The 24,577-nt window shown below is 41.3% G+C and overlaps 2 protein-coding genes across 3 annotated transcripts; one reads left to right on the top strand and one right to left on the bottom strand.

Annotated features, from left to right (window-relative positions):
* Window positions 1-939: 939 nt before the first annotated feature.
* il20ra (interleukin 20 receptor, alpha) lies at window positions 940-6,265 on the bottom strand. Its single transcript, XM_030721844.1, has 7 exons — window positions 6,209-6,265; window positions 5,155-5,281; window positions 4,793-5,001; window positions 4,506-4,681; window positions 3,953-4,097; window positions 3,544-3,680; window positions 940-3,261 (listed from the first exon to the last, which is right to left on the bottom strand). The coding sequence occupies exons 1-7, from the start codon at window positions 6,255-6,257 to the stop codon at window positions 2,206-2,208; spliced, it is 1,899 nt and encodes a 632-aa protein (XP_030577704.1). The 5' UTR covers window positions 6,258-6,265; the 3' UTR covers window positions 940-2,205.
* Window positions 6,266-7,500: 1,235 nt separating this feature from the next.
* Window positions 7,501-23,945, top strand: med23 (mediator complex subunit 23). Of its 2 annotated transcripts, XM_030721811.1 has the most exons (31): window positions 7,501-7,683; window positions 7,944-7,975; window positions 8,501-8,588; window positions 8,669-8,793; window positions 9,059-9,170; window positions 9,507-9,605; window positions 9,711-9,812; window positions 9,905-9,974; window positions 10,159-10,271; window positions 10,353-10,448; window positions 11,133-11,150; window positions 15,403-15,609; window positions 15,981-16,124; window positions 16,289-16,434; window positions 16,602-16,847; window positions 16,976-17,118; window positions 17,299-17,473; window positions 17,779-17,942; window positions 18,133-18,257; window positions 18,390-18,595; window positions 18,962-19,142; window positions 19,244-19,414; window positions 19,533-19,749; window positions 19,899-20,008; window positions 20,101-20,227; window positions 20,614-20,779; window positions 20,906-20,978; window positions 21,068-21,282; window positions 21,362-21,482; window positions 21,589-21,720; window positions 23,083-23,945. In XM_030721811.1, exons 1-31 carry the CDS (start codon window positions 7,633-7,635, stop codon window positions 23,302-23,304), a joined length of 4,197 nt encoding a protein of 1,398 aa, XP_030577671.1. In that variant the 5' UTR covers window positions 7,501-7,632; the 3' UTR covers window positions 23,305-23,945. The 2 variants fall into 2 exon arrangements, with proteins under 2 accessions (XP_030577671.1, XP_030577672.1); XM_030721812.1 differs by lacking the exon at window positions 11,133-11,150.
* Window positions 23,946-24,577: the final 632 nt, after the last annotated feature.

Raw genomic sequence — 24,577 nt, 5'->3', positions numbered from 1 at the left:
GCAGCTGACGGAAGCAACAGAAGCCAGCTGACTCTTACCTTATTGGCATATGTCACAGCTCAGGGAGCGGCATGTCATTGGCAACTTTTGGCATGTCTTGATTTCTGTAAGTGTTCCTGAACCCATGCTGTGATTTCCATCACAGTGTCAAGCCTGATTTTAATGCAGTGCCATAGCCATCTAATATTGATTTCTCCTGATTAATGTATAATACAGTGGCATGGTGGTTAGCACTGCTGCCTCACAGTTAGAATACCATGTGGATGGCCTGGGTTTGATTCCATGTTGGCCTGGGCCTCTCTCTCTCTCTGTGGAGTTGCATGTTCTCCCTGTGTCTGCATGGGTTTTCTCCAGGTCCCAGAGACATGCAGTTACTGGGGTTAGGTTAATTGGCCACTATAAATTGCCCATATGCACGAGTGTGTGTGTGGATGGTTGTTTTTACGTTGAGGAACTTTATTCTAAAATGATCCCACAATTTTTAGAGATGCAGTTGTTGGTTTTGTCTTTTTTTTTTGCTGCACCTCTGCCCATCTTTATTTCTGAGAAACTCTAAGAAGCTCTTTTTACACTCAATCATGTTGCCAATCAACCTAATCAGTTGCGAAATGCTCCTCCAGCTGTCTCTTTTTAGTACCACTTCCTTCTCCTGCCCATATATATAGATATATATATATATATATAGATAGATAGATAGATAGATAGATAGATAGATAGGACAGCAAACAGCACAAAACTATAAAACATGATTTAAAAGAATGGTTCAGTGGAGTGCCCCAGTCTAAGTTCTGTAAAATGATGAACCTGAAACTAAATGTACCTGTGAAGTTTCAAATTTCCCCTTTGTGCGGTTTTAGAAACACAAAGGTCACATGTCTACAGAAAGAAAGCTAATGATTAATAAAGATTTAGGCACAAAGAGACGATACGTGTCAGAGGTTGTGAATGAATATATTCTGAGTAGTTACAACTTAAGGCATACAGAAAGATGAACACAGTTAACACAGACCACATTGATTTCCTTCATTATTTTAAAATAAAATATAATCTTTGTGCAAATGTTCAGAAGTGCAAGTGAAAGTATTTTCTGTTATTTAATCATCACATATTTGAATTCCTATTTTAAGCTTGTTGTTGGCGCTGGAATGCAGAAGTCGCCGCGGCAAACAAGTCTGACACGTTCTAAAGGGAACAACATAAAATATGTGCGCGAGCACCTCTGCTTAGAACAAACAAAACAACAAAATGGAGGGAAAAACGATAATCCTGTTAATACTGTAGAGCACGTGGGGAAATGTTTGCAAGGTTCAGAGAAGCAACAAAGAGATGACAGAGCATAATCTGCACTTTCCAGATTGATCCAGTTTTTCAGTACAAAGGCACAAAGACAGTTGACACACTGCAGATCACAGAATACACATTATTAATAAAACATTGTACATTAAATAAAGAGTAAAGTGCTATACTCATGTCTTAATCCTCATTACTCTTATCATCATTTCCAGTTACAGAACGGCTGTTACTGAGGAAATGAGGAATTCATTTCATTGTGATTCAGTAAATTTACCACCAACACACCTGCGTATAAGCCAAAGTGTGTAAATAGGAGCATTTTAAATGTGTCACAACATGATAGACAGGCCAATAATAAACCAGAACTGACCCCTGTAATTCAACCTGTTAAAGTAAACACGGATATGTACTGTCATACAATAGCTGCAATACACTGTGACTGCACACTGAACAGTTGAAAGAGAACACCAGGATAAAGTTTCCTGTGTGGGATCTAACCAGATTACAATCTCAGATCACAAAAACAAACATTTTGAAAACTGTCTTGCTGTTCTGGTTTTGGGGAACGATGTGTCACGCACCGATCCAGAATCAAGAGTAGCTGCTTTACTAGGCTATGATCTGATGCTGTATTAACCACTCTTAATACCATACAGTGTTACATCAGGAAAAATCAGAATCAGATCAGAGGTATTTACATTGATTAGAGTGATTTTTTTTTTTTTTTTAAATAAGTGACTTGTTGTTCATGATGAATCTAAAGGAATATTCACATCTATAAAGGTAACCCTACTACAGTTCTAAGTGCTCCTGACTCTGTGCTGTTATCACATACTGTGCATACTGGTGATGTTTCCTTTATTTTCTTATGTTTCAATAACAGGGTTTGTACTTTATATTGATGGATATCATCTACTGATCCATGGGAATCTTCAAGTCCCATTTGTTGAAAATATCCTCCACTTTGCTCCCCATTTCCCCATCGTTCTCTGACTCTTTCTGTGCCGCCTCTTCTTCACTTGCTTGTCTGACAAACACATCTTCCAACCTCAACCTACCCCTTGTCACATACTCCTCCTCTTCCTCTCTTATACCTCTCTCTGAAAGCAGCGGTTCATCCACCCATCTTTCATGGTTAAACTCCATCTTTGGTAGCACTAGTTTCCTGTTCTTGGGAACCCAAAGAGTCCCCCTCTCTTCTTTCTCCTCCTTCCTTGCAGCCACTCTGATGACACCATAGTCATTTAGTAAGGTTTTAGATTGGTCAGAATGGGAGGCAGACATGTTTGTAACGTTCTGGGAGGCATAAGCAGAAATTAGAGGTCTCTCTACGCTCAACATCATCTCTTCATCCAGCTCTTCTCCCTGTTCTACCTCCTCCTTTGTTTGCAGATTTAACTGAAGGCTTACCACTTCACTCGGGGTCTCTCTGTCCCCCTTCTTTTTATTGACCACACTCATAGCGGATCCTGGAAAAGACAGTAGCTGCTTTTGTTTCCATAAACCTAAACTAGCCGGTGGCCAGGCATGTGCCCGCACATGTGTGTTCATTTCTGTATGCCCACGTGTCTGTATCTGCATGGGTGTTTGTCCACATGTGCAAGAAGAGTTAGTTTGAGGAGCGTAAGCTCCAGCAGAGTGACCACTCTGAACTCGTGGCTCTTCATCATCACGTCTTTCTCCTCTCACTTCCTCTTCTCTTCCCACAGTGATTTGAGGAGCCATGCTGATACCTCCATAGTCAACGAACGAATCATCCGAGGGTTCCTCTGGCTCTGAGGATGCCTCATGTCTCTGTGGAGAGTAACTGGGTGGGGGACCTGCAACTTGTAGAATGTATCTGGGGCATGCAGGGACTGGTATTGGGTAGATGTTCCCTGGCAGCTCGGGACCGATGGAGCTGATTGGGATGAGGTTGAGATTCTCAGGAGGGAACGTGAAAGGAGACTTGTAGAAAGGAGGTGGAAACTGGAAGTTGAAGGGAAAGGAATAAGATTAGAAAAATTTGACTGTTAGCCTTTGAAACATTGTTAAAATGTACATTATTTATCTGAGATCCAATCCAGTAGTCTCTGTTTGTGACTAAAGTTATGTCAGTGGGTCCCTCCAGTGATTTGAAACTAATTTAACATTTGAGGATATTCATTAAAAAAAATGTTTTGCCCAATCTACAGAACTTACATTAACTAAAGTTAGGCAGAGGTTAGACATTAAATTGCAAGAGTGTGTATTCACATGTATTTGTATTACCAGTATGTTTGGACTCTTCTGGTCTTTTCCAGACAGGTAGTGATGGAGAAGGTAGCCAGCCACAGAGATCATACAAATGCACAAAGCTGGAACAACAATACCCACAACTACACTCTCCAGTTGCTTAATCCTGGGGTCTGGTGAGAGGGGGAAAAAAAGTGTTTATTCATTCCACTTCTAAAGACATTTTTGAACTCATGATGTGACTAGAGAGCAGTCTCAGATCTGGACCATTTTCCTGACATTGTTGGTGTGTGTGAACACACGCGCAAGCAGCACAAGATGTCTTCTGCTCAAATATCAATCTCGCTTCAGCCTCCATGTTGTGTTTCATGCCATTCCTTTCTACATTTCAAACAGGGAGCCAAATATTCTCTTTCACAGACACAGTCATGGAATGTGGTTCTACCTTGGGGTGTGATTATGCAGAGCCATGCAGAGGACTGGCACTGGATTGGCATCGAGAGGAATCTTGACTGGGCAGAAAAGCAGTAATTTGTGTTGTGCTCCATCCATTCGAATTTGTACACACTGTTGTCCATCAGGAAATGGTACTACAAACATACAAGTGCACAGATTAGGCAGTGCTCATACCAAATGAATGGGACAAGCTTTTTTTTTTTCTTTAGAATTAAGATAAATGCTTTGTGGGCATAGGTTATTTTGTCTTCATAGCTATGCAGTTAGAAAAACTTTTTTTTTTTAAATGCAGGTGTAGTAGGTGACTCAGTGCTCTTCCAGGATGTTACCATTTAATGTTTAGCTGCAATCTTTTTTTTTGTGTGTGCCCGAAAGTCCTTTTTGAAGTGGAAATTGTTAAATGATAAACACCTGGCTGCATCAGTGATGCAGTTAGACCACCTGTGGACACCTGTTGGACCTGCCCAGAATTTTCTTAGCCTCTCTAAATGTCAGGAAGTCAAGCTTTTAGAGTCATATACTTTTCCTTGATTTTTACTCACCATCTGGTTCTTATGGGTATTGTGAACGGAAAGGTTGTACTTCATTTGGGGGTAGAATGCTGCCATGGAAAGTGCTGGGGTTTGGTTGTTTGGTGGATGCCTCATTGGTCCTTTCATAGTGATGGTGGCATTGTTGTTCTCTGTTTCCACAGAAACCAGTGGGGGCCCAAAAGTAGCTATAGGGTTAAACAAACAGTTGTTGTTTAAGTATAAATATATCACATATAAAGTGATATATTTTCTTACACACAGCAGGGACAAGTTGTGGGTTTGTGTCTTTAACTTACTATCGATCTTTGGATCAAATCTTCTGCGTGTAAGAGCCCATTTGGAAGATTCTCCCCTGTCCACAGCACGAACTTTGGCATAGTAACTGTCCTCCATATCCCACGTCTCACTGCTCAGATCACACCATGTCCGCGCTATTTTCCTACAGTGCTGCACTGCCCTCCAGTTCATCCGCTTTCCTTTGTTTCCCTGAATTGTGTCTCCATAGCTGACAAAGACAAAGAAAAGATCCACACATTTCAGAGGGTGAGTGCCTGAATCTTTGCACGGGTTGGGACACAGAGAGCAGAGTTCTCTGGAACTCTTTAGTGCATACTTTAGTAATTATTAGTTTTTTAAAAACTCTAAAACCTTTACTCACATGGCATATTCCACTGTGAACAGTGTTTCATCTGTGTGCGTGCCATTTCCTGGGAACCAATGCAGCACATTCCTCAGATTGACAGAAGAGAAGGTCACATTGATGGGGCTGGAAGGTGAGGTGGAGGCTGGGGGGAAAAGAGAGGTGAGGTGTCTGTCGTCAGATCAGCTTCTAGCTGTGCAGTGCATCAGAAGCAGGTTTCCCCATTTCTCCTTTTCACAGGCTTTCTGACTGACGCTTAAACTTCCCGTATGTTCATGGGGCTATTAAATTTATTGTCCACCTATCACAGTAACGCCTGCGCTGTTACTATGATTTATTGCTTTTCAGACTTTGTCCCACCACACATATTTAGCTCCTTACAAATCATTTAAAGTAGTTTGCTGTCAAAGAATTCAGATTCTCTATGGGAAGATATTATCCAGAGTACATTTTCTGTATGAAAGTATGTCTTTGATGTTTTGGTTACAGCGTTAAAAACTGACTTTATGCTTGAAGTAGAGTTCCTATGGAGTCGTCATGTTTTCACAAAACAAACAAACAAACAACTACAAATATTTTCCGAGTCCCAGCAACTTCCTCCCAGCTCTTCCTCACTGCAGTCTTCGTGATTAAAAGATCAGCTATTAAAATTAAACTAAAAGTAAAGTAAAACAATCTGGAAGATTATCTAGAGTACTTTTTCTGTGCGCACAGCCATGAAAATATGCCTTTTATGTGTTGGTTTGCAGGGTTGAACCTGTAAAGTGACTTTACGCTCGAAGTAAATCTAAACGGCACACACCTATACGCACACAGCCACAACTGCTTTCTAATACGGACACATTGAATTACGCTCGTGTGCGTCCGCTCAGAAGATTTCAGTTTCTTTGAATGGTTTTGAATGGTTCTAAATGTGGCTGCATTGTTGTTCTATTACAGTCAGTCAACTTAAACTAAATAAACACCATAAAAGTGGACAGAAAATGTCCCTTCTGTCGTTTCTTCGACACTAATGGAAACAAAGTAACCACGAAGAAAATATTTATCAATAGCAACCAGTATACAGACATACCTGTGCAGTCCAAGTTATAGAAAATGAAAAAAATGAATATAGTCAGCATCGTTGCATGGGGTCGTCATGCTTTTACAAAAAAAAAAAAAAAAAAAGAAAAGAAAAAGAAAAAACGCAAATATTTCGCCCAGCTTCCCCTAGCTCCTCTTCACAGGACCCCTGCCTGCAGTCTTCGTGATTAAAAGATCAGCTACCACACTCAAAAGTAAAGTGAAAGAATCTGGCTGAAGTCGGAGTGACCTGCCGACCAATGAAACACAGTGAAGGTGCAGTTAAAGGAATCCCGGTGACTCGACAGGTTTCCTTGTTCCTTAGAGGAAGGAATGCGACCTTACCTGTCCGTGCACAGTCCATCTGTGAACCGCGCGTGTGGGGGCGTGTTCACGTCTTCTGAAGTATTAGGCTGCGGAAGCTAAACTTAAGGGTTAGTACGTAAACAATCAGATCCACTCCAACATCTAAAAAAAAAAAAATATATATATATATATATATATATATATATATATATATATATATATATATATATATATATATATATATATATATATATATATATATATATATATATACATTATACTATAACGAAGTATAGGAATTATGTAAACATAATTCCAGTAAAGTCAGTGAACTGCATTCAGCTTTGCTGCGGTATGAGGAAGCTGTTACAGGTATCGGGACAGTCAGGCACGAAATAGTTTCAATAAGATGTTTCTGTGCTGTTGGTCTGCGTAACAGCCTGGCTAGGGTGCACACCACAAATGGCTTCACCTCCATGTTATTGCCTTACCCTCCTTCCTCCATCAAATTTCCTCTCTCCACATACACTGTCAAATGAGATAAGGTGTTTAAAAATTAATATTGACCCTGCCGGCAATTAATTTGCGAAAAGAAATGTGTTGTTCAAAGTGTGAATGTTTACTCTTATTCTTCTCCATCACACCACCCCACCACAGACTTATACCCACCGCTATACTTTAGAAAGCAACATACAAAACATGGAAAGATCACCATCAGTAAGAACAGCAGGTGCTCAAACAGCGTCCACTGTGACATCTGGTGGCCATACAGCCCGTGGACCTTTTACAGATTTCTAAATATAGATTTTGAACCCTCAACAGTATGATACATTATTTGCGAAAATATATATTTTATTGAGCAACCATTATTACTTGTAAATCAACGAGGTATAAGGATTACAGTTCATAATAAAAAATAAAATAAAATAAGAAATAGCGGAACTGTTTCACTTGTGTTTCTGATGCGTGTACGGATTGTTGTTGCCGTTGCGCTTCTCATGCGGTGGCTTTCATTCTGGTGCTTTTTAGCGTTTAGCTCTTTGAGAGTATTGTCGACGCTCCTATAGAGGAGTAACCAGTTTGGAGTTGTGGGATGGTGCGCTGAATTATCGCCTTTTGGTTGCAAACATGGCGCTTTCGATGGAAACGCAGCTGCAGAGCATCTTTGAAGATGTTGTGGTAACTTGTTAACTGACTCAGAGCCGAGCTAACATTAGTTAGCTTTTCAGATAACTGTAGTAGTATTTCTGTTTACTGAGCTTGCTGTGGGTTTGGAAATGAGCGGTCCTAAACATAACCAAATGGTGTTTTTGCTTTATAAATACAGGTCCCCAGCTCGCTAACTTCACATATAAGAATTAACAGCTAAGTGTGCGCCGTTAACATCATCAGCGTTCACTTATGTTAACACACTTTTATTTTTCTCCTCCATTTCTTAGAAAACTGAGATGATAGAAGAGGCCTTTGCAGGGTAAGATGGCTCCGACCTCATGTTAATAACGCTCGATGTTTTTGTAATTGCATAGTTATTAGCTTTAAACGGTGTAATGTTGATTTACTATACGCCGACAGTGCTGCTGTGTGTTTTAGCAGGAAGACCATACATACACTCTCAGGCCACTTTGTTAGGTACACCTTTCTGGTACCGGGTTGGACCCACTTTTGCTGTCAGAACTACCTTATTTCTTTGTGGCACAAGGTGCTGGAAACACTCAGATTTTGGTCCATATTAACATGATAGCATCACAGAGTTGCTGCAGATTTGTCGCCTGCACATCCGTGATGTGAATCTCCCGTTCAACCGTATCCCAAAGGTGCTCAGGTTTTCTTGACCAATGTCTGCATGCCTAAATGAAATGCGGTGCTGTCGTGTGATTGTCTGATTAGATAATTGCATTAACCAGCTGAACAGGTGTAGCTAACAGAGTGGCCAGTGGGTGTATATTAAAATGTACACAGCAAAATAAAATGCTAAAATTAAGAAATGTGTTTTTAGGATGTTCATGGACACTCCAGAGGACGAGAGGACTAAACTGATCAGTTGTCTTGGAGCCTTCAGACAGTACTGGGGAACCCTACCACAGGTTTTTACACACATAAACACACCCACATGCTCACATTTTGATGGTTTTGATTTTTCAACTGCCCCAATGTCTTTGTGCAGGAGTCTCATGAACAGTGTGTACAGTGGATCGTGCGCTTTATACACAGCCAGCACAGCCCCAAAAGGATCTCCTTCCTGTACGACTGTCTGGCAATGGCTGTGGAGACCAGTCTGTTACCACCCAGGTATATACAGGCATATAGTGTGAAATCATTTACACTGTGTGGGGCTAGACACACAAGCTCATCTAGGCTGTAATATCACTGTCAAAAATACCTAATTATGTAAGTAAAGTGGATGCAAAGAATGATTTATATTATTTCCAGGTGTGAATTTATTATTGTTAATTTATCTTTTTTAAGACATCCCAATAACGAGTAGCTTGTAACTGCATTTATTATGTTTGAAGCTGTGATTTATCATCCGTCTAATCAATCTGTCTGTTTTTAGGATGGTGTGTGTGGCCTTAATAAGCTCAGACAGTTTGGAGTGGGAGAGGACACAGTTGTGGGCATTAACTTTCAAACTGATCCGCAAGATCATCGGGGGAGTGGACTACAAGGTTTCTGACGCACATCTACTCGCACGCAGACACATCTGGAACTATCCTTCCACAAGCTCACGGATAACCATAACATTTGGCAGTGTTGTTAGATTGTCAGCTATTTTTTTGGTTTTCAGTGCTCATATAGTCAGGGCAGTATCCCAAAACCATCATTATACTGACCTCACTTCCCTGATTCAGCTGAGTTTGTTGACTCTCCTTGGAAACTGCTGTTAAACAGGGATATCTGGCTTTTAGAAGAATATCCTAAAATGTGTAATGAAGATTTGGAAATCATTAAAAGCTTTGCAATGAGACAGTTGTTCATGAATTGTTGTAAACATTTTGTGTCAGGGTGTTCGGGACCTGTTGAAAGCTGTGCTGGATAAAATTCAAACCATTCCCACCACTGTCAGCTCAGCTATAGTCCAGCAGCTTCTGGCTGCAAGAGAGGTACCCATCTTTCTACCTTTAAACTGAATTATGTGTCATTTAATAGCTTTGATTTTTGATTTGCATCCTGCAGTTTAGGTTGACTAATGTTTGCTCATGTTGCAGGTGGTAGAATATATCCTAGACAGAAACGCTTGTCTCCTTCCAGCTTACTTTGCTATCACAGAAATCAGAAAACTGTATCCAGAGGGACAGCTCTCACACTGGGTGAGTCTTTGTGTAGCTTTATGCAATATTTATATAATCTGTCTTTTTTTTTTTTTTGTCAATTCTTTACCATCTCTGCATCTCATTTTCAGCTTTTGGGCAGTTTGATATCAGACTTTGTGGACAGTTTTAGACCCACAGCCAGAATCAACTCTATCTGTGGTAAGAGCAACTGATCGCTCCCCTTTTTATGCGTTGCTGAAGGTTTAATTAATTAATTAATTGAAACTATAAAGACTGACATTTTCTGGTTAGTTCTCTCTTTAAGACTTAACTCCTACATTTCTGCCATATTTGTAGTCAAATCAGTATTTCCACTCATTTCTTGTGTCTGTGTCACTCACAGGACGATGTAGTCTGTTACCAGTGGTAAATAACAGCGGTGCCATCTGCAATTCCTGGAAATTAGACCCCACTACTCTCCGCTTCCCTCTGAGAGGCATGCTGCCGTTTGACAAGGTAACATACATCCTGTGTATGCACACCACATACACCTTTACACATACAGAAGAGTGTTAATGATTTGTATGTTATATTTAGGACCTGTTCGAGCCACAGACAGGCTTACTACGCTATGTGCTAGAACAGCCTTATTCAAGAGAGATGGTGTGCAACATGTTAGGACTCAACAAACAGGTAACACAACCTTGTCTTATTCTGCATTTGTCCCTATGCCTCCACACCAGGCCCTCCACATGCCCTCACATCTCCTGGCCCCGTTCTTTTCATTTTCCCCTCCTTTATCTGCTCCTGCTCTTGCTGTTTCCCTCATCCTTCATGAACTTTTTTTTGTGTTGTAATTTGGCACGGTTCTTTACTTTGCTTTTTCATCCTCCTTATATTTTTCTCCCCTCACACCTCTCTTCCTTGAAGTCCTCGTAACACACCTACATAAGGACATATGTAAAGCAACGCTGTGAGCTTGACCCATAATGCACCGGTGTCAGTTTGCCCTGTTGGGTTCATGCAGTTTCAGCTCAGCCCAGCTCACTGAGCACAGCCATCCACACAGTTTGACCAGCTGTCATTGAACCCTGACACAAAGCTATAATCACTGCTGTGTAAGGATTTTTCTTTATATTTTAACCCTGAGTAAATAACTCAGAATCTGGTTTACTTGTTTGAATTGGCTGAGTTGATGCTAACTGTGCTGAACAGACAGTGAACAACCTAGCTACCTTAGTCACCACTTTCTTTTCTGTCTCTCCTCCCCCCCTCCCTCCTCTGTTTCGTCCTCTTTCTTTGTTTCTCTTCCTTTTCTCTCTCTTTTGTCCCCTGGCCGTGTTGTGTTTGTCTGTCTCTCTGCCATGTGCTCTCTAGACTCTGAACATTGCCCAGGTATGTCCTCTTCCTGGTTACCTGACCGACAAACTAACAGCTCATTGGACAATTAGCTTTTTAGGCACACTGATGACCTAAAACCGGGAAACTGGAGAAATGAAGAAAACTCGAAGTGGAACAAAAGAGAAACACTACAGAGCTTGAGATGGACACAGCAGGGCTTCATAAATATTAGTGGTGGTTAAATAAATATTTGACAGGTGTACTGTTAGGCAGATATTAAAGGATGACAGAAAAAGCAGGTAGTTTGATGGGAAGCCAGGGAATATTTGGATCATTAACCACACATGATTTGTTCAATTAACGGGTCGCTGTGCAAATTTTCAATAACACTTGTTTGCTTTGCGTCTGCCTTATCTGCTTTTAGCCTGACAGAATAAGGACAGTAGCTATAAAATATATTGTTTTGTTTGTTTTCCTCACACTTCCTGTTAATATTAGCGTATTACATGCTGTTCTTGGCAAAAAAGGAACACCTTGAAATAGAATTCCTCCTTGATTATAATTATTTAGGCTTAGTTAAAATTATTTAATAAATAGATTTAAAATGAGTCTGTGATTAGTAATGATGGACTCTAAGGTTCATCGACCAGGCGGTTGTTAGTCAGCTGATGTCTTCAAGCGCCAAGTATGCTATATTGCCTAAAGTATTCGCTCATCCACCTTCACACAGATATGGAGTTTAGGAGTGTGTTTATGGGAATTTATGACCATTCTTCCAGAAGCACATTTGTGAGGTCAGTCATTGATGTTGGACAAGAAGGCCTGGCTTGCAGCCTCTTCTCTAATTCATCACAAAGTTGTTCTATCAGCTTGAAGTCAGGACTCTGTGCAGGCCAGTCAAGTGCTTCCACACCAGATTCTCTCATCCATGTTTTTATGGACCTTGCTTTGTGCACTGGTGCACAGCCATGTCTTGATGTGCTGAAGCATTAAGAGTTCCTTTTACTGGAACAAAGGGGCCGAACCCAACTCCTGAAAAAACAAGCCCACAAAATAATTTCCCCACCATGAAACTTTTCACTTGGCACAATGCAGTCTGACAAGTACCGTTCTCCTGGCAACCACCAAACCCAGACTCATCCATCAGATTGCCAAATGAAGAAACCTGATTCGCCACTCCAGAAAACACGTCTCCACTGCTGTAGAGTCCAGTAGCGGCGTGCTCTACACCACTGCAGCCGATGCTTTGGGTCCAGCTGCTCGGCCATGGAAACCCATTCACACTGTTCTTGAGCTAATCTGAAGGCCGCATGAAGTTTGGAGGTCTGTAGCCGACCTCTGTGCGCTATGTGCCTCAGCATCCACTGACCCCACTCTGTCATTTTACGTGGCCTACCACTTCATGGCTGAATTGCTGTCGTTCCCAATCGCTTCCACTTTGTTATAATCCCACTAACAGTTGACTGTGGAATATTTAGCAGTGATAATTTCATGATTGTTCTTGTTGCAAAGGTGGCATCCTATCACGGTACCACACTGGGATTCACTGAGCTCCTGAGAGCGACCCATTCTTTAACAAATGTTTGTAGAAGCAGTCTGCATGCCTAGGTGCTTGGTTTCATACACCTGTGGCCATGGAAGTGATTGGAACACCTGAGCTGGATGGATGAGTGAATACTTTTGGCAACATAGTGTAGTTCAGTAATGCTGAGTACGTATACTTAGTGTGTTTCTGCATAATTGTATTTATTTGTTAATGAGTACTCCAACTTTTCCTCATTGTGGCCTAATTCTCCAAACAGAAGCAGATTTTATTTTACAACCGTGGATTGATTGCTAACATCAGCTGAGCTAACTGATGCTGATCACACAGATGCAGTCCAGACTGAGAGAGCTGCAGCTTCTCTGAGCTACAGAAGAGCAAATTTAGTTCCAGCTAACAAGCTGACCTTAATTATTTCTGACTTTAAACCCTGCTGTTGACATTTCAAGTCCTGCCGCACTGCATGTATGGATGTAGTCTGGTGCTTGCCTGTTGTTAGCAAGGTCCTCGTGTCGGACCTGCTGCTGCTTTTTGTTGTGCTGACCGGAGCACCACTAAACTGTTTTGACTAAGTAGTGCTCTTGTCTTTGGCGGTAATATACTTTGTTATTGTTGTTAGCCAAGAGCAAGCTTGCAAATCAAGCAACAGGTAGCCATGTGGTAGATAAGGACTACAAACCCAGACAGAAAGGGTAGTATGCTTGTTCAACCACAAAAATGGAACAAGCACAGCTCCACAGACACACAACAAGCTCAGAAACATGATGCTGTACTTACAAGTAAGTAAACAGAATATCAGGAACCCCCACAGGTTCATTTGTCATTCCAGGCCCGTTACTTTTTACCTACTTTGTACTGAGTTGTAACCCTCAAATTACAGTCTGTATTGTGAGTTGGTGGCTCTTAAATAATTTGGTCTCTGGCTGGCCTTTTGTTCTGTTGCTACAGTACATTAGGAGACCTTATTGTAATGCAGCTTGTGCCTTTAACTCAATCAGTTGCATCAGTCAGAAATGATAAATGGTTGTAATTTGTATTGCTTACATTCAATAAATGCTGACTTAAAAACCAAAGACTGCAGTGCTTTATTGCATTTGCATAGTTTTTGGTTATTATCAGTAGGTCAGTGTAATTTTGCATTGAATTCATGCACCCATCATCTAATTACACTTTTGTCTATAGCTGATAAATGAGTTGCCGCCTGAAAATACATACAACTCCAGCCTTGCACATCAGCGCTGTGCAATTCAAAACAGAGTCAGAAATTGTCAGTGGCAGACAGATTGCAAGCTCATGCAGGTTGATTATGGATTAGAATTATAAAAAAAAGTGTCATTAATCAGGATGTTGACCAATTAAAATATAGACCAGCTGCTGGTGTGGTGTTACTGCTGGTTTTCAGCTAACTGGGTGATCTATGTAACTGATTAATTTGTGGAAAAAAGATATGCCTGTGGATCTCTCTCTTACTCTTTTTCCTCTATCTATTTGTTGCCCTTTCTCTCTCATTTTGTGAGCATGTGTGTGTGTTTGGCTGCGGTGGAAGAGAAGCTGTACCGAAGGCCAGTGCAAAGAAAGAAAAGTGTGAAAATCTGACGGTCACCCTCACAGCTCCTCTTCTTCCTCCCAATCGCACCACCTCCGTCCCTTCCCAGACCTATTAGTCTGCATGTGGGAATGTGTTGCAGTGTCTGTTTTGCTGTTTAATGCTGTGCTTTTTAGTGCTGTATCTTACGTGTTTGTGCCGTGCTGTGCTGTGCTGTTCAATCCCTTGCTTGTCCCAGTTGTGTGAGAAGGGCTCTGTTAAGAGGCCTGACATGATTGTGAAGTCCTGCAATGCAGTGATTCTCACTCCTTCTGCTCAAATTTTGCATCTTTAAATGTGAAAAATGAAACAAATGTGAAGGTCATATGAAGAAAATTGTGCAGTATTTATATAAAATCATAGTTTTAGCAAGGTACAGTTTCTTAAAATCCAATAGTAGTATTTTAATAGAGCAAATGTGTTTACAAAGTCAGCAACATGACATATGAACTAAGTTATGCACTGGATATTTCCAACCAGTCTAGATTTTAAGGTATTAAAAATTTCAGTCTTGATAGAATGGCCAATATTCTTTCTATATTATTGTATTTGTACATAGAGTATAATGTATGGGTTTATTTGGGTGTATTTGTCAAACTAGTCAGCTTCAGCATCTCTCAGTTTCTGAATCATTTGATGATCAACCAATCACAAGCTCACAGACCTTGTGATTGGTTGATTTATGCCATGAAAAGCTTTTATGCAAGATTGCATGTGCTTGAGTTATAAAAGACTTCACAGAAGTCCAAAGCACATCTTCTTTTCTGTATAATAACACGACCAGATAATTACCAGAATATTAGGGATATGGGTAAATACTGGAATCTGGCCACAGTCAGATGTGTCCACATGACAGCGCAAGAAGGAGATGCAGTCCTGCATGCACGGGATCTTTTTTAACAATATCTGGAACAACTGTCAACATAAATGTTTGAATGTGAAGTAGTTCATTGATGATGTTCCTTTTATTCTCTCCTATGCTTTCTGCCTATCTATCTGTCTATCTTGTTGTCTTTCTTCCTTTCTCACTTTCTTCCCTCATTCCTACCTTCCTTCTCTCTCTCCTTAACCCCTCTTCTTTTTCTCTCCTTCGCCTTCTTTCCCACCCTTTCTTTTTTTAACCTCTTTTCCCTTCTGCTCACTATTTTCTTTATCCTTTTAACACACTCCCCTCCCAGCATAAGCAGCGTTGCCCGGTGCTGGAGGAGCAGCTGGTGGACCTGGTGGTGTACGCCATGGAGCGTTCTGAGACCGAGGAACACTTTGACGCTGATATTGGAGGAACTAGTCAGCTGCTGTGGCAGCACCTCTCCTCGCAGCTCATCTTCTTTGTGTTGTTTCAGTTTGCAAGCTTCCCTCACATGGTACTGTCGTTACACCAAAAGGTAAGAGGAGCTAGGGAGAGTTAATGATCACACTAATGGAGGAGTGGACCGCAGTCACGCTGGTGGAAAACATATAAAATCTTTGTGATTTAAAGTCAGTTCTGGGGATAATGCTGACACGTGTGTTTATAGTATTGAAAATTTAAATGTATGCAATGGATCCCAAATGAGGACTTATATTTTTACTGCGATTTCAACCCAAACATGCAGCTGAAAGGCAGTTGAGACTGTAAAATACGTCAACATGACATTTCTGTGATATACAGCATGTTTAACAACATATTAACAAGCTAAAAATTAAATGAAGCAGATTAAATTGTGTAAGTTTTAATGACTTTTTTTTTCTCTTTTTCCCTCTTCTTTCTCATTAGCTTGCAGGTAGAGGACTCATTAAAGGGAGAGATCACCTCATGTGGGTCCTGCTTCAGTTCATATCAGGAAGCATTCAGAAGAACGCCTTAGCTGACTTCCTGCCTGTCATGAAGCTTTTTGACCTGCTTTACCCAGAAAAAGAGGTATCACAACTTTCAGTGTCCCATTTTATTGTATTTTTGTCATCTGTTTTATTAGACCTACGTTTGAAGTCTTTGTACATCACTGTAGTATTTGATTGGGATGGTAAGATGAACTAATATTGCTTGTGATATAAGTGATGCCTTTGTTTTCTGTTCTTCTTCAGTGCATTCCAGTTCCTGACATTAACAAACCCCAGTCGACCCATTCATTTGCCATGACCTGCATTTGGATCCATTTGAACCGCAAAGCTCAGAACGACAACTCCAAACTACAGATACCCATCCCACACTCTCTGAAACTGCACCATGAGTATGTATTTTTAACTTACAGGACCCCAACGATGTGTGTTTAAGTTTAGTAAATACTTCAGAACTGTGCCCTGAGCCATCATTTTCCCCAAACTTAATGTACCTGGTTAATTGCTAAAGTCATAACACGATTAACCTACTCTGCTGCTTTTCACCTTCTTTCTTTAGGTTTCTTCAGCAGTCATTGCGTAACAAGACCCTGGGAATGTCTGACTATAAGATCGCCCTGCTGTGTAACGCCTACAGCACGAACTCTGAGTGCTTCACTCTGCCAATGGGTGTCCTGGTTGAGACCATCTATGGAAATGGATCCATGAGGATCAACCTGCCCGGTACCAACTGTATGGCTTCAGGATCGGTCACTCCGCTGCCCATGAATCTGCTGGATTCGCTCACTGTGCATGCAAAGATGAGGTAGAAAAACATAAGACAAAATGGAGTAAAAAAAAAAAAAAATCAGACACAAAGAATGTTTTTGTGCATTTAGTAAGAAGTCTTTTCTTCTACTTCATTACCCTGCTCACCTGAACTTCTGTCTCCAGTCTGATCCACAGCATCGCTACACGTGTAATCAAATTGGCGCATGCCAAGTCCAGCATTGCACTGGCCCCTGCACTGGTAGAAACATACAGCAGATTGTTGGTCTATATGGAAATCGAGTCATTGGGCATCAAAGGATTCATCAGTGGGTCTCTTTTAACTCACTTAAAGTTTTTGCTGTGTTGAAATGTAGATGCCAGCATGTGAAATATTACCTTATTTGAGGAGTAGATCATCATGAGACAGTTTGAACAACACGATTATATTTTTTCTCTTTAGGGCAGCAGAAACATTTTAAATAATGAAACACACTCTGTCTGTCCAGGTCAGTTGTTGCCCAATGTGTTCAAATCACACGCGTGGGGAATCCTCCACACGTTACTGGAGATGTTCAGCTACAGGATGCACCACATCCAGCCACACTACAGAGTCCAGCTCCTGAGCCATCTGCACAGTTTGGCTGCTGTGCCCCAGACCAACCAGAACCAGCTACACCTGTGGTAATGTGGAAACACATGTCACACACAGCTAACATCTGTAAGACTTTCTGTAACTCACTGCAGAGTTAGTTAAAGTTTAAAGCAAAGTTACACATTTTGTTTTTGTTTTTTTTTTTTCCCTGTTGAAGTTGAAAGATCAGACATTAAAATGCAGCTTCAGTGTTGTATGTACTTTAACAAAGACACCTTTCAAATGAAAATCATTGTTTCCAGCTCCACTGAGGAATAATTAAGCACAAAAAAAATCACCAGGATTATGCTGGATGGAAAAGAAACATCATTTGTCTTTCTTTCTTTGTCCCCAGTGTTGAGAGTACAGCTCTGCGCCTGATCACAGCTTTGGGGAGCTCAGAGGTGCAGCCGCAGTTCACCCGCTTCCTCAACGACCCAAAGACAGTTCTGTCAGCTGAGTCCGAGGAGCTGAATCGCGCCCTGATCCTCACTCTGGCCAGAGCGACACACGTCACCGGTACCTGCTCGGCTGGATTTACTCTTAGAGCTTTCTTTTTTTTTGTGGTCTTGTTTGCTGTATTTTTTTTTCTGCCCACTTCATTCGTGTCATTGTCTATTTTTTTTTTTTTTTGCTTCAGTTTCAGTCATCTTAAAGTTTAACTGAAATCTGTCTCGTGCTCTATGTCACCTTTTTTCTGTATGTGTAGATTTTTTCACAGGGTCTGACTCCATCCATGGCACTTGGTGTAAGGACATCCTCCAGACAATCATGACTTTTACACCTCATAACTGGGCCTCACACACGCTATCCTGCTTCCCTGCACCACTACAGGTGCAAGTATTATGTCATTATATATCATAGAAAATGTACAAGTAATAGTTGCAATTAGTTTTTTTTCCTCTTTCTCCCAAAAAATGCCTTAATCCTGCTGTAGTGACTCAAACACCTCTGTTTTTGCTTCAGGCCTTTTTCAAGCAGAACAACGTTCCTCAGGAGTCTCGCTTCAATCTGAAGAAGAACGTGGAAGAGGAGTACAGGAAGTGGAAGTCAATGGCTAATGAGAATGACATCATTACCCACTTCTCCATGCAGGGCTCACCTCCACTGTTCCTCTGTCTCCTGTGGAAGATGCTGCTGGAGACGGACCATATAAACCAAACAGGCTTCAGGTTTGCTGCTGCTATTCTAAGTCCCTAAATTCAGACTCAGCCTTCCACACGTATAAAAAAACAGACCACAGTGAAATAAACAGACATATTTAATTAAATAATTCCAAGTTGTGATCATGGAGAATATCACTTGTTTATGCTTCTATTAATGACACTAGTAGGTGTATTTTAATGATCCCCATGTTAATGATGCATCTCATCACTGATGTTGAGGCATTTTAAATTTTACATTTTACATTAATTAGCCTGAAGGGGGGGTGTTTCTACACAGTATCTGTGACTAATTGATCCAGAGGGAGAAAGCTTCCTTATTGTGGGATGATGAGCTAACTGCTGTTTATTTATTTATTTATTTTTGTTCCTCAGGGTCTTGGAACGTATCGGAGCTCGTGCACTGGTGGCTCACGTGCGCACGTTTGCTGACTTCCTTGTCTACGAGTTCTCAACATCAGCTGGCGGGCAGCAGCTTAACAAGTGCATTGAAATACTCAATGACATGGTCTGGAAATACAACATAGTCACACTGGATAGACTCATTCTGTGTCTGGTGAGGTCATACAGAGAAATACAGGATTATATAGTGCTATGATGCTATGCTTTTTATTTTTCCATGCTGTATATGATAAGGGTACATGTGTCTGTCTTCAGGCGATGCGTAGCCACGAGGGAAATGAGGCTCAGGTTTGCTACTTCATAATCCAGCTGCTGCTGCTGAAGCCCAATGACTTCAGAAACCGAGTCAATGATTTTGTCAAGGAGAATGCTCCTGAGCACTGGCTGCAGAATGACTGGCACAGCAAACACATGAACTACCACAAGGTACATTTGTAACAGAACGTGTGTTAAGTAAAAGTTACATGCTTCCACAAATAACACAAACAGGAAAGTCGCATCAGGTTTAAAATGAAACGGTTGCATTAATTGTTCTCCCCCTCAGAAATACCCAGAGAAGTTGTACTTTGAGGGTCTCGCGGACCAAGTCAACCCTCCCATGCAGCTACAGCCTCAGTACCTGCCAATCTACTTTGGAAACGTGTGTCTGCGCTTCCTGCCTGTCTTTGACATCGTCATCCACCGCTTCCTGGAGCTCCTTCCTGTCTCCAAGTCTCTGGAAACACTGCTCGATCATCTGGGAGGGCTGTACAAGTTCCACGGTGAGTAAGGCTTGGCATAGGACTGCGTAGATAAAGACAAGGGGAGTTGGATTCACTAAAGTCAAGAGTAACATAAAACATGAAAAAGGGAAGGTAAAACCATCGCCATTAATTTGGGTATTTGTGTTTACTGCCGCATTTGTGTGCAGATCGCCCTGTGACCTACCTGTACAACACCCTTCACTACTATGAGAGACACCTGAGGGACAGAACCAACCTCAAGAGAAAACTGGTTCATGCCATCATGTCTTCACTGAAGGCAGGCAGAGAAGACACACACAGTTATTCATGTATCTGTATGGCTAATGCATATTTTTTTTATATATCAGTGTAATGTTTTTTATTTTACAGGACAACCGTACTCCAGGCTGGTGTCTCAGTGAGACCTATCTGAAGTTTGGCATGAACCCCCGAGAGGAGAACGTGTGGATCCCTGATGACACCTACTACTGCAAGCTGATTGGACGTCTGGTGGACAATATCCTTCATTAATCTCACCCTGTTGGGGGATGGATCTATCACTCTTAAGAGCAAAAGACCGATGCCTGGTAATGAAAAGTCATTGGTCTTTTGGGCTGATGGAAAGTAAATTTATCTTACTGCCGAGAGTTCCAGTCTCCCTTAATAGCCCGAAAGAGGGATTGTTTTTTATTTGTCCATCTAAGCTCATTTTATTGCAGCCTCTGGGGTTGTTAAAGTAGAAAAGAGTTATTAAAAACAAGATCAAATCCATTGGACGGGGCTTGTGTGCCACATGAAAACAATAATGCAGTTAATTAAAAGTGGAACAAGTAGAACATCTGCGCCTCCATCAATCCCTGTTTTCTCCTCAAGCGATCTTTAGTCCCTTTAACTCTGTCTAACCCATGGCGGGAAAGTCACCGGGTCCTTTTCCCAACTGTGACTGGAGGTTCAACGAGTTCCCCAACCCTGCAGCTCACGCCCTGCACGTCACCTGTGTGGAGCTCATGGCTTTGGCCGTGCCAGGAAAAGATGTGGGAAACGCCCTGCTTAATGTTGTGTTGAAAAGGTAAAGTAAACAAGTCTCATTAAGCTTAAATGCCATCCATTTGGAATTAATAGTACTCTTTAGTGTATTTTAGAATATTTTATTATCCTTAAAATTATTTATTCATCTTCTCCTTTCACCTCTTAGTCAACCTCTGGTTCCCAGAGAGAACATCACTGCCTGGATGAATGCCATTGGACTTGTAATCACTGCACTTCCAGTAAGAAAATTACTCTCAGATCTTCATCTTTCACGATAAACTGATGTTCAGATTTTTTCCACCGCGACCACCTTTGGTTTCCTCTTCAGGAGCCGTACTGGATCGTTCTCCACGACCGCATCGTTTCTGTGATCAGCTCTCCAGCGCTGACATCGGAGACAGAGTGGACAGGTTATCCCTTTGCCTTGCTGGACTTCACCGCCTGCCACCAAAGCTACAGCGAAATGAACTGCAGCTACGTGCTCGCATTAGCACACGCCGTGTGGCATCACTCGTCCATCGGACAGCTGTCTCTGATCCCCAAGTAAGGCGCTCTCTTTGTTGTTTATCCTGTAATACTGTTTCCTTTTGTGGTCCTCATGCCTTGGTGTGTTTGTGTGTAGATTCCTGTCAGAGACTCTGAAGCCTATCGTCAAGACAGAGTTCCAGCTGCTGTACGTGTATCACCTGGTGGGGCCATTCCTTCAGCGCTTCCAGCAAGAGAGGACACGTTGCATGTTGGAGGTATACTTCAAATGTTCCCTTTATCTTAAGTTTAAGGAATATTTTTGTTTTGTCTTTCTCTTTGTGTATTCGTGTACATTTGTTTTCTGTATTGCTCTTTTTTCAGATTGGCGTGGCCTTCTATGAGATGCTGCAGGCGGTTGACAAACACTGCCAGCATCTCAGCTACATGGACCCGATCTGTGATTTCCTGTATCATATTAAATACATGTACACTGGAGACAGTGTGAAGGAGCAGGTGAGCTTTTGACTTTTTTTTTTTTATAAATTTTTTATAAGGGTGACACCTTTAGCTTCTCCTAGGAGCCTAACAGCGTCATGACTCGTCTCAGGAGCCATGACAACAGAAAGATGGAAGAAGAGCACAACCATGAGTTGTTGAAGTCAGTTTAAAATTATTGTGTGTAGATGAGTGAACCGTGTGATGGTGAAAATGTTGAGAGGCGCAAAACAAAGGTGTGTGCTTAAGAAGAGCTCTCTCTCTGTTCTCCACCAACCTGCATGTTTGAAAATGTAACACAGTAGGAAAGAAAGGGCAACTGTAGTAGGTGCAGTGGCTGCGCAGTGTGTGGTTTGGACGATGGAGGGAAACAGGTGTCCTGCTGCTCAGTGTTCAGTGGACACAGCTGTAGAGCTGCTAGTCAGAGGTAACTGCAACGAGTAGCTTCTATCTCTTATTACTTCTCCAGTGGAATGCCATGGGGTCAGGACAAACTATAAAAGACACTGGAAGCATATTTCTGAACACTGGGTTACTGCAAACATTCAAATATATGCAAACAGAAACTCTGTAAATATTAATTTTGTATGCAAAAATAATCATATGCCAATAGAACTATATAATTATGTGCATAGAGATTAAAAAAAAAAAAAAAGTACCTTTCAAATGATGTATACCCTGAAGTCTGCAGTAACAAAATGATAGAACCATCTAAAACAGGGAAACTTTTTTACCTACATTTTAATAACCTAATATCTGAGTACGTGCTGCTCTTCAAGAGCCAGTTTTTTGTCACCAAACATCCGTCCAACCATCCATTTTCTGTTGCTTATCCGGGTCTGGGTCACAGGGGCAGTAGTCTCAGCAGCCATACCCAGACCTCCCTGTCCTGGCCACCTCCTCCAGGTCCTCTGAGGGGGGGTATCCAGGTGTTTCCAAGTCAGCTGTGAGATGTAATCACCGCCAAATGAAGCCAAAAGAACCTCATCAAAAAGCAGAGAGGCGATGCTAAGCCCATCAAAGCACAGGCTGCTCCACTCTTAACTGTTTTTTTTTTTCTGTCTTTTCTACATTTTTAGTTTGGCTCTATCACCTGAGGTGCATCTCACACCACATCACAGAGGCAACACTGGACTTTATAAGAGCTGATTTGTTCCAGTGTTGTTACAGGACACAATATAGCAATATGTGATGTATTTTTGGTGCTGTGATTCTAAAGGAGTAAACCATGGTAGTATGCTAATATGTGATAATTACCTGGTAATAACGCAGTACCTCTCTGGCATCTTCAGAAAATTAGCTGAAACACGTTGGCTACGTTTTTCTGTCTACAGCAAAGGATTCACGTCTCTATCCATCTACCTCATTTTCTTTGTAAAGGTGGAGAAAATCATCATGACTCTGCGTCCGGCCATGAAGCTGCGCCTGCGCTTCATCACACACAGCAGCAAGATAGAGACTTCATCATCAGCTGCCAACGCTGCCTCCACTTCCTCTGCCGCCTCCTCCGCCACCCCTCAGCCCCCTCCCTCCACACTCTCATCTTCCACTGCTGTTGCCTCACCCTCCTCCTCCTCACAGCACACACACACACCTATGTAGGTGGCCTTGGTAAACACAAACACACAGTAGCAACTGTAATTGTGAACTTTATATTTTTGCATGTTTTTCTTAATTTGGATGTTTTGTATTGTTTCTCGTATCTTTATAAAGAGCGGACTCCTGCATGAATTATGTGCATATTATTTCCAAAATCTCAACTTGTCACAAAGTTAAAATAAAATGAGTTTGACAAAATGTACAAGCCTTATCATAACAGGCAGAATGTAGAGTAATCAGCAGCTTTCTGTGTCTGATGTATTCTCAAGGGTCCTAAGAAAACAGAAAATCTTGTATGGCATCATTTTGTTTTATTTTTTGTAGACATTTTTTATGTTGTACATTATTGCTTAATTAAAATTGAGGTAATACGTTTTTAAAATCATGGGTCTTTGCAACACAAATGGACTGTGTATATATTTAATTGGACCTTTATGATTTATAAGTTACTTTGACTGTTTGTGTCTCCTCATGGTCTCAAACCAGGGATCTTTCACATGTAAGGAGAATGTTTTAACCACAACACCATGGAGCCACTATATTACTGTAAATCTAATTATAAGGAATATTAAGATTTTACTCAGCATTAATCAGCCAAACCAAAATATTATGTGTTATTTGTAACATGACCATATTTTTTTGTAGCTCCTCTTGTTTTTCCAGAATGCCGTGTTGTGTTGTGTTGTGTTTGCTTTCGGGCAGGGTAGAAATACCAAACTGATCCTGTCAGATCAGCTTACCCCTGACACTATTACTGTGGACAAACACCTATTTAGAAGGTGAGTCACACTTAGGCAGATAATGATCAACACACCTCACATCACTGACCACAGGTTCTGTGTCCTACCATCTATTAACAACCAGTAGGAGGAGCCCAACATCTACAGTTGACATGAGTCACTCTCCTCCTCACAGATGGAACTTATTAATGGAGGATGGAGAGAGTCACACATTAGGAACCTTATTGGCCTGTTTTGATTGGTTCCATGTCTTTCTGCCAAAGGATATCAAAAAAACATATAAACAGGTATCCATTAAGTCTAGCAGAAAGTCACGCACGGAGCCAATAACACTTAGAATTCTGGCAGAAGGTTGGATCTGGGAATTTTGCCATTTGACAGTTGGCAGTAAAACTAATGGTGAGACACAGACTTCATTCCAAATCCTCGGGGTATATTTGTTGGGTCAGTAAATCAAATTATAATTAAAGTGGTGCCTTTGGAAACTACATAGTTTTACCAACAATTTTTATTTGTACATGTAGTTTAGTTTCCTA

This window comes from Archocentrus centrarchus, chromosome 24 (assembly GCF_007364275.1).
Source record: "Archocentrus centrarchus isolate MPI-CPG fArcCen1 chromosome 24, fArcCen1, whole genome shotgun sequence".
Lineage (NCBI taxonomy): Eukaryota > Metazoa > Chordata > Actinopteri > Cichliformes > Cichlidae > Archocentrus > Archocentrus centrarchus.
Note: the sequence above shows the minus strand (reverse complement) of the source record. Positions and strands in the feature narration are given on the sequence as shown.

Bases quoted from the DNA above. Each gene is read 5' to 3' on its own strand.
- med23 (XM_030721811.1), top strand. From the start codon at position 7,633: ATGGCGCTTTCGATGGAAACGCAGCTGCAGAGCATCTTTGAAGATGTT. The intron at 18,258-18,389 runs GTGCAAGTATTA...TTTTTGCTTCAG, and splicing joins GCTTCCCTGCACCACTACAG to GCCTTTTTCAAGCAGAACAA. The intron at 21,721-23,082 runs GTGAGCTTTTGA...TTCTTTGTAAAG, and splicing joins GAGACAGTGTGAAGGAGCAG to GTGGAGAAAATCATCATGAC.
- il20ra (XM_030721844.1), bottom strand. From the start codon at position 6,257: ATGCTGACTATATTCATTTTTTTCATTTTCTATAACTTGGACTGCACA. The intron at 5,002-5,154 runs GTGAGTAAAGGT...TGTCTTTGTCAG, and splicing joins TTCACAGTGGAATATGCCAT to CTATGGAGACACAATTCAGG. The intron at 4,682-4,792 runs GTAAGTTAAAGA...TTAACCCTATAG, and splicing joins ATTTGATCCAAAGATCGATA to CTACTTTTGGGCCCCCACTG.